Source organism: Octopus bimaculoides, chromosome 20, assembly GCF_001194135.2.
Source record: "Octopus bimaculoides isolate UCB-OBI-ISO-001 chromosome 20, ASM119413v2, whole genome shotgun sequence".
Classification (NCBI taxonomy): domain Eukaryota; kingdom Metazoa; phylum Mollusca; class Cephalopoda; order Octopoda; family Octopodidae; genus Octopus; species Octopus bimaculoides.
This window is the reverse complement of record NC_069000.1, coordinates 16,362,679-16,372,012: the sequence shown is the minus strand read 5'-3', so window position 1 is coordinate 16,372,012 and position 9,334 is coordinate 16,362,679. Positions and strand designations below refer to the sequence as shown.

At 35.3% G+C, this 9,334-nt stretch overlaps 2 protein-coding genes across 2 annotated transcripts in view; one reads left to right on the top strand and one right to left on the bottom strand.

Annotated features, from left to right (window-relative positions):
• LOC106880709 (uncharacterized) overlaps positions 1–9,334 on the bottom strand; it is a 38,110-nt gene that overhangs the window by 3,772 nt on the left and 25,004 nt on the right. The gene's annotated exons all lie outside the window — the stretch shown is intronic.
• LOC106880711 (multidrug resistance-associated protein 1) overlaps positions 1–9,334 on the top strand; it is a 65,060-nt gene that overhangs the window by 47,655 nt on the left and 8,071 nt on the right. Inside the window, exons 19-25 of the mRNA XM_014930786.2 lie at positions 1,337–1,412; positions 3,215–3,287; positions 5,907–6,138; positions 6,720–7,030; positions 7,494–7,693; positions 8,065–8,191; positions 9,143–9,244. Of these exons, the coding sequence (XP_014786272.1) occupies positions 1,337–1,412; positions 3,215–3,287; positions 5,907–6,138; positions 6,720–7,030; positions 7,494–7,693; positions 8,065–8,191; positions 9,143–9,244 (1,121 nt within the window). The remainder of the gene's footprint in view (positions 1–1,336; positions 1,413–3,214; positions 3,288–5,906; positions 6,139–6,719; positions 7,031–7,493; positions 7,694–8,064; positions 8,192–9,142; positions 9,245–9,334) is intronic.

Here is a 9,334-nt window from a genome sequence, read left to right as displayed (position 1 = left end):
CTGGAGCATATATATATATGTGTATATATATATATATATATAACAAATGAAAGACAGAAGATGGAATATACGAGAATATAGTATTAATCACAACAATTGTTTCGACACATCTAGCATTGTGGGACACACAAAAACTGGTTCAGGAGTATCTGGTGGTGCAGACGTATCTCGTCGGGTGATAAATAAATAACAAATCTCGTTAAAATGACTGTTCCATAATGCAACTTTCCGTTTTGTAGAGAGACAGAGGAAAATTCTTCATATATATATAGAAGATCCAAAAATAAAATTGCAGAAGACAAAAAGAGAAACGAACACTTAATCCAGTGAGAAAAGTATTGAAAATAACCGTTAGCCAGTATGGATGTAAAAACGCCCTTGGGCAAGCAGCATAGCACGAGTACACATGCTCATACAAGCATTAGCAAAAATGTGAGCATACACACACGCGAGGTTAGGCACATTCATAATTACAAAGCGAGTTAGATATTTAGTAGGTGTTTAGAAGAACGGGGAGATTTAAAGGAAATTTAAGTCATCCATACCTTAAAGTAAAATAAAATTACATTAAGTTAACAGTTACTTAAAATTCATTCTCGCTGCATTGTGCAGAAGTACATTATATGCATGTAGACATCTCGATAGTCTTTCAGAAATTCTATCAAGTATCTTTTTGTTAGTCCACAGAATAGACAGGGATTCCTCGGAGCAGAGATGGCATCTCCTGGAAATTGCACTGTATGGTTTTGCATGTCTAACTATGGACCAAGTAATGTAGTATTTCGCATTAGTCTCCTTCAGTCACCATATAAAATCTGCCAAAGATGTCGAATGTCTCTTATTCATTGATCTAAAGCTGGTGTGGCTGTGTGGTAAGAAGCTTGCTTCCCAACCACATGATTCCAGGTTCAGTCCCACTTCTACTTTAGCCTCAGGCCATCCAAAGCCTTGTGAGTGGATTTGGTAGACATAAACTGAAAAATACCCATCATAAATATATATATATATATATATATATATATATATATGCATATACATTTTTGTGTCTGTGTCTATCTTTGTCCCCCTGCTCTATTATTGCTTAACAACTGATGTTGCTGTGTTTACGTCCCTGTAATCTAGTGGTTTGGCAAAAAAGACTAATAGGATAAGTACCAGGTTTACAAAGAATAAGTTCTGGGATTGATTTCTTTAACTAAAAGGCAGTACTTCAGCATAGTCACAGTTAGATGACTGAAACAAGTAAAAAAAAAAACATAAAAGGGAAATGAATATGTGTGTGTGTATGGTATGTAACAATTGTGTAATTATGATGTTATATCTGACTCATTTTCAGATGAACACAAATTTGGTGAATCAGACAGCATATCTCATAATTCAGCACGAATCTTTAGGCGTCAGTCTACAATAAAGTATGTATTACAGCTTAATAAAATGATCCTGTCTATAAAAATATAAACTGGCATGAAAAGTTGTTTAAGTGATGTTTAATTTTTGTTTTCCTTAGGGCAGAAGTGCAGTTATATTTCTTGTTATTGTTGTTGCTAATGCTGGTATTTTTAGGATTATCATTGTTTTGTTAATCCTCAGTTCACAACCATTCTACAAAAGTGATTTAAATAATGAAATGTCTATAAGTAACACAACTTCTAAAAAACATTTTGTAATACACATTAATGTAGCATAAGCGCATTTGCACGTTTGTTGGCGTGTATTTAATATAAGCATTAAATTATAAAAGTCACTGCTCAAAAGTAAAGTTTTTCTAATGTAAATTTTAACTAACTGGCTCTGAAGCATCTGTATTCAGTTTCACATCCTCATCTTTCAGCTGACAATCTCAGCCTTATTACCTTATAAAACAGGATTTTTAATGTATGTTAATATATTATATGGAATCGTACATACGTATGTATGTATGTATGTATGTATGTATATATGTATGTAATTTTATATAATATATTAACATTCATTAAAAATGTTGTTTTTAAAAAGCAATAAGGCTGATATTGCCAGCTGACCTGAAAGATAGGGACATGCATACATATATGTATGGATTCACTTTCAGATAAATTGGCTCATTTTTGTATACTCAGCACTCCGTTTTCATATGTGTGGAAAGAAGTAAAATATATTCAAAATGTCAAAAATAATCAACAAAAGTTGTAAAGGAAGAATAGAGCTACAAAAACAAAAAAAAACAGCAAAAAGTATCTTTTCATATTAATTCAAATAACTTTGGAAAGGATTAAAATGATGGAAAATAATGAACAAACTTATTTGACAATCCAATACGCACACAAACACGCATGCACACACACACACACACACACACACAAACACACACACAAACACCCAAACACACACACACACAAGTAAGGGCATAAATGCAAAACAAGGTGAGAAAAATAGTACTCAAGTACCAAAGATAGAGTAATATGCCTTTATTAAAGCTGAAAAATCTTTACAAAGTGTTACTCAGTTACACATTGCTCTTTAGACAATTGTAATAAATATTAGAAATGAATGACACTGCTTGTATGATCACAACTGCCTGACAAACAGTAACAGGAAACTGAGTTACAGTTTGTGGGATTTGTTTCAGCTTTAATAAAGTTATTATATTTATACATATATGTATTTTTTTTGCTAACTACTTTATTCATTTTATGTTCCTCAACAGCTTTTCTCATTCTTTTACTTTTTTTGATGAAGGACGAGTGTCCAAGACATCAAGACTCCCTTCTTTTTAAGCATTAAAACTTATCCCTCCACTGTTTTTTTTCTTTTTTGTGCTCATTGTCTACTATCATCATTGTCTATATGTGGGTATGTATGATATTTCTGAATTCTGTGGCTATGATATTTCTGAGGGTATGTATGATATTTCTGTGTTCTGTGGGTATGTATGATACTTATGTGCTCTGTGAGTATGTATGATATTTCTGTTTTCTGTGGGTATGTACGATATTCCTGTTCTGTGGTCAAGTAAGGTACTTCTGTGTTCTGTGGGTATGTACAGTATTTCTGTGTTCTCTGGGTATGTATCATTTTTCTGTGTTCTCACATACTTTTGATTTTACTCTCATTTTAACTGTCTCTCTGCTACCACTTTACATCACTTCTTATTACCTATTCAATGGATTGGTGGCATGCTTAGCTTGTGTACCTATCATGATACTTGTAGTAAACATTTAGTATTTTGATTTTGCAGTAGCAACGTATCCAGCATATCAGAACCAGTTGGACAGAAGCTGACAGAGGAGGAATCTATGAAAGAAGGGACAGTGAGTTGATTTGAATTATTCAGAACATATATACTTACATATATCAACTAGACTATCAAATGTTATACACCACTGGTCACAATGTATTTCCTAGCACCCAATTGACTAAACAGGCAAGCTAACATTTTCCCTGAACGGAATGCCAATCCATCACAAGGTTACCCATTTACAGCTGAGCAGACTGGAGCGATGGGAGATGAAGTGTTTTACTCACGAACATAACACACACAGGAATCAAAACCACAATCTTACGAGCATGAGTGTAACACCTAAACCACTATTCTATATCTATATCTATCTATCTATCTGTCCATCTCTCTGTCTATCTGTATGTATGTATGTATATATATGTGTGTGTGTGTGTGTGTGTGTAAATAGTATATATTTGTTACAAAGCTAGATACCTAAATAATGTGGAGTATAATGAAGCAATGAAACAAAATAATTCTTTACAAAGAAAATATAAAGTAATAAATTTCAAGGTGAGTCAAGTAATGAGAATACTTCTAATGTGATTAAAGACTTCCTTTGGCTCTACATTGTCTCTACTCATTTGCTGACCACTTTGTAGGGTGTACTGGGTGCATTTGATAATGACACCAACACTGGTGGGGTGGTAATGTCCTCTACAAGACTAAAGGCTCTGACACCAGCACTAACGAGGTTGCCTTATATAATATATGGCTATAGAGTCTTCACTATGCTGTGATTTGTTTGTACTCTCAAGGCAATGTATTTGAGAAGGAGAATAGAATTGCAAATGATGGCAGAATAATCAGAGAGAGTGGTTCAAGGTTGCAAGAGCATGAAAGAGAGAGAGAGAGAGAGAGAGAGAGAGAGAGAGTGGTATTTCCCCATGGTCAAACATATTTTCACAGAATATTAGAAATGATTGACACTGCTTGTCTGACAAACTATCACACTATGTCAAGCACAGAGACACAAACATACACACATTTGCACTTGCTCGCTTGCTCATAAGTTGTTGGATGCCATGGGGCTCTAGTAGAAGAGGCTTGACCATGGTGCCATGCTGTGGGATTGAGCCTGAAATCATGTGGTTTGAAGCAAACTTTTGTGGCATGTGCCACAGAAAAAATCTGCAAACAATGACCAGGTTTTACAGTCTACACAAAACACTTTTTTAAATAAAAAATGTAATTTTTAAATTCTTCCATAAATATGCACACTCTTTTTGGTTTTGTTAAATTAAATGTAAAACGTTTTTTATGACTCTATGTTAAAGTGGAAGGAAATATGTATGAAATGCTAGAGTTAAATGGAATAGTAAATTAGCAGTTATGATTCATGACAAATAAAACTGAGAAGTATTGAAATACATGACATGAAATTGTCTCTTCAGAAAACAATGCAAAACTTCATTGTTAATCTGTTCAAAAGTGCATGCTTATAAAAAGTGCACAACAAGAGAAAGTGTGAATGTACAGAGGGGTGGGCAGGTGCTGTTCTTGTCATGGGAACATATGTCTACTATTCTTGTCATATTTTTTTTACCAAGTAAGGTATAGTGTGTTATCGTGTAAATAAACCCTGGGTTCTTGGGTATCAGAAAGTAGGACCTGGGAGATGAAGTTTCTGTGTTTGCATAGTCTTTCTTCATTCAACTTCCAAAGTTCTGTCAAAATTTATAGAATATGCCACTGGAATTATTTCTGCCAACAGAATTCATACTATTAAATAGTGTTTCTGAGTAGGCATGGTATTGTGGTTAAGAAGCTTGCTTCCCAATGATGTGGCCTTGTGTTCAGTCCCACTGCTCAGCAGTTTGGGCAAGTGTCTTGTATTATAGCTCTAGGCTGACCAAAGCTTTATGAGTAGATTTGGTAGGTGGAAACTGAAAGAACTTTGGGATACATTCATTACTACTTTGACTGGGACAGTGAAGTTGTCTAAGCTTCACTGATGAGGTCATAATAAGGCTGACACAAGTCCTGGGCTCAGCTGGCCCCAGCTGACAGTACCTGGTATGAGCCCCTGTCCAGGGTTACAGAAAGGAGACAACCTTCAAAGAAATCCGGAGTGGAACCCCATAGGCGGTTTAGTGTCCAGCTCGACACTCTTCCGGCAGCTCCTGCAACCAAGCTGGTGCCAAACGTAATACTCTGCACTCCTTTGCACTACGTCAGCAAGGTCAAGAGAGGACTCCTGATGATTGGGCTACCCAGGATTTTCTTACATTTAGCCCAGGCCTGTGCAAAACTGGAGAGGACAAAAAATGTAAAAACCAGACTGGATTAGTTTATGCGCAACTCCATTGTCTCCCGAGACAAAAGGATGCCAACAACAACAACAACAAGATTTATCTTATCTTATGGGTTTTCATGCTGTTCTTTAGAATGTCCTTATAACAGAGCAGTGGGTGGCCTTGATGCATGGGACCAGAGCTAAGCTAATCATAGAAGAAATCTTTAGGTAACCATGTGTCTTCCAGGCATACCACATGACCAACCCACCACAATTGCACTTTGGTAAGGAAATCCCCTCTGTTTAGAATGTATATCTTGAAAGAACGTCTGTTGGTAACTTTGTTTTTTCATTTGTTGCTGCAAATTGAACAAAGGCAGTTTAATACTAACTAAACTAATAATCTATTTTCAGGTGAGTGTGAGGGTGTACATCAACTACATAAAAGCTTTTGGTGTCTTGCTGTTTATTTCTATGCTTTTTTCCAACCTGATGATTCACCTGAGCAACATACTGTCTTCCTTTTGGCTAACTGAGTGGACTGAGAATCCTTACATGTTGAATGACTCCAATATCAACACAACACATTATAAAGAATTAACAAACATGTACCTTGGTGGTTATGGAGGTTTTGGACTAGGTGTAGGTAAGTCGAGCCACAATCATACAGAATTTCATCAAATTGTTTGTTTCATTTAAAATGTTCTTTTCTGCTGCCATCGCTGTTGCAGCTATGATAAAAAAAAATGAAACAGAAGGAGCTGTAATAGTCATTTAGCCATAGGTTAGTCTATGCCCATGTCCATCAAATTTGTGATCAGATGCGATTTAAAAGAGATTGGTTTCTGTTTGTAGCATCTTAAGCAACCATAGCTGAAGACAAGAGAGTGGGTAGTGAAAGAGGTTATATGACATACTATGGAATATCTACTATGGTTCCAGACTGATCAAGGCCTTGTGGGTTGATTTGGCAGATGGAAGCAGAAAGAAGCCTCTTGACTATGATGAGGATACATAAAACTTCCAAGTGAGATGTGATCCTCTTACTAATCTAGGAAGATGTCAAATCACATTTTTTTTTTTTTTCATTTTTTTTTTTTTTCATTTTTTTATTCGCTTATTTGAATTGTTTGTTTATTTGAATTGACTCTGTGTGTGTGTGTATATATGTATATATTTGTGTGTGTGTGTGTGTTTATAGATAAACTTTACCTTGTTTCTCTATAGGTGTGTCAGCAATTATTTTTTCTGTGATCTCTGCATATGGTTTCCTCAATGCTTCCACCCACTTACATGAAAGGATGCTTACCAATATAATGGCTGCACCTCTCCACTTCTTTGATGTCACTCCACTGGGACGCATTACAAATCGTTTTTCCTTTGACACCGACATGTTAGACAATCTGATGCCAGAACAGATACGAAATCTGATTTTATCATCAATGAGTATAATTACCACGATGTTTGCTATTTCATATTTCATTCCTTTGTTTATTAGTTTTCTCTTGCCATTGGGATGTCTATATTTTCTTCTCTTGGTGAGTATTAAGTAAACTACTTTTTATTTCATATCAGCTTCACCATTACTAAACCCCACTGTCAATTATATATTGAAATTTTCCTTTTGGTATCACATTGCACCTAGCTGTTTAAATAATTTCTTGTATATACAATAGCATTCCACTAAATCATCCATAAATTTTTATGGTATATATATATATATATATATATATGCTAGTACCGTGTGACTGGCCCTTGTGCCAGTGGCACGTAAAAGCACCCACTACACTCTTGGAGTGGTTGGCGTTAGGAAGGGCATCCAGCTGTAGAAACTCTGCCAAATCAGATTGGAGCCTGGTGTAGCCATCTGGTTTCACCAGTCCTCAGTCAAATCGTCCAACCCATGCTAGCATGGAAAGCAGACGTTAAACGATGATGATGATGATGATGACTGTATGTATACTGTTTGTATGTTATAATTTCTGATCTGTCTTTCCACAGCATTTTTACATACCAACTGCTCGGCAGTTGCAGAGGTTTGAATCTGTAAGCCGTTCACCAATATACAACCATTTCAGTGAAACGTTGTCTGGGTCAGTGTCAATAAAAGCATACAAAGCAACGTCACGTTTCCTGGTTGAAGCTGAAAACAGAATCACCAAGAACTTCAAGTCCTACTACAATATGAAAATGGCAAACAGGTATGTATAAAATAATGTTTATCTTTTTGGGATATCCTGTTCTCCACAGCAAAAGTGTTATTGCCAAATATACCTCATGTGAAGAGGATTGACCTGCAAGAGTTCTGTGCCACATAAAAGCACTGTACTAGTGGCACATTAAAACAACCCCAGCACATACTGTAAAGTGGTTGGTGTTAGGAAGAGGTTGGTGTTGCAGAAACCTAACCAAATCAGACTGGAGCCTGGTGCAGCTCTCTGGTTTACCGGCTCTGGTCAAAGTGTCTCACCTATGCCAATGTGGAAAACGGGTGTTAAAGGATGATGATGATGATGATGATAATAGGTGATAAATGAGGTAATTAGTTTCTGTTATTTTTCTTCTTTTTCAGATGGATGGCTATGCGTGTTCAGTTGATGGGGTCATTTCTGGTATTCTTCTCTGGTTTAGCTGGAGTTATTTCAAAAGGATCCCTCAATGGAGGACTGGTGGGCATGAGCATAAATTTCTCAATAGAGGTACATATTGATTTTGGTTACATCAGAGATTTTTTTGCGGGGTCGGGGTACATTATGGTGTTTGCTTTGGTACACCTTATTTTTGTTTTTGAACGCCATTTTATGCATACTCTCTGATTTTGTGTGTATCTTGATTTTAGAGAGGGGCAAATCCGAGTACTATCCCTTGTGGTACACATTCTAGCTATGCCACTATATATATATATATATATATGAACAAGTAGAAAGATAAATTTTATTCAACGCATAGACACTGAACAGTATAGATATAAAGGATAAAATCCCTTTTTCTTCTTAAAAGCAGAAAAAGGGATTTTATCCTTTATATCTATACTGTTCAGTATCTATGCATTGAATAAAATTCATCTTTCTACTTGTTCTACCGTACATTTCAGCACTTTGAAAAACAAACTTGTTTGTTTACATACGGCGTAATATATATATATATATATATATATATATATATATATATATATATATATATATATATATATATATATATATATATACACACACACATTAAAATTAATCAGAGGACATACTAAGTATATCTACCTGCTTGAAATAACATTTAAAACTTGTTATTAAATCGCCAAAAAATTCACTGGTGATTACTACAGAAATCATTTGATAGAAATCATTTGATTTCTGTAGTAATCACCAGTGTATTTTTTGGCGATTTATTAACGAGTTTTGACTGTTATTTCAAGCAGGTAGACATACTTAGTATGTCCTTTAATTAATTTTTATCCCTCGGCTATTTAAATGCTATTTTTTGGCCTGCAGTCGCCTGTATCATTGATTCTGTTATTATCATTCTTAAACTAGTGACATCGGATAATAATAGAATTAACGGTACCTTTGTAAATTAATTTTTACACGCACGCACGCACGCGCGCACGCACGCACACACACACACACACACATTGATATTTGTTTCTATTTCAATAGATAACTGATTTTCTGAACTGGATGCTGTACAATTTGACTGAGTTCCAAACAAGTCTGGTATCCATTGAGAGAATTGATGATTTCAGTGATATCGCGCCTGAGGTAAGTTGAGTTTGGCTAATATTTATTTTGTAAGAAAAAGGAAGCTCAATTAAGAATATGTGAGTGTGTGTATATATATATATATATATA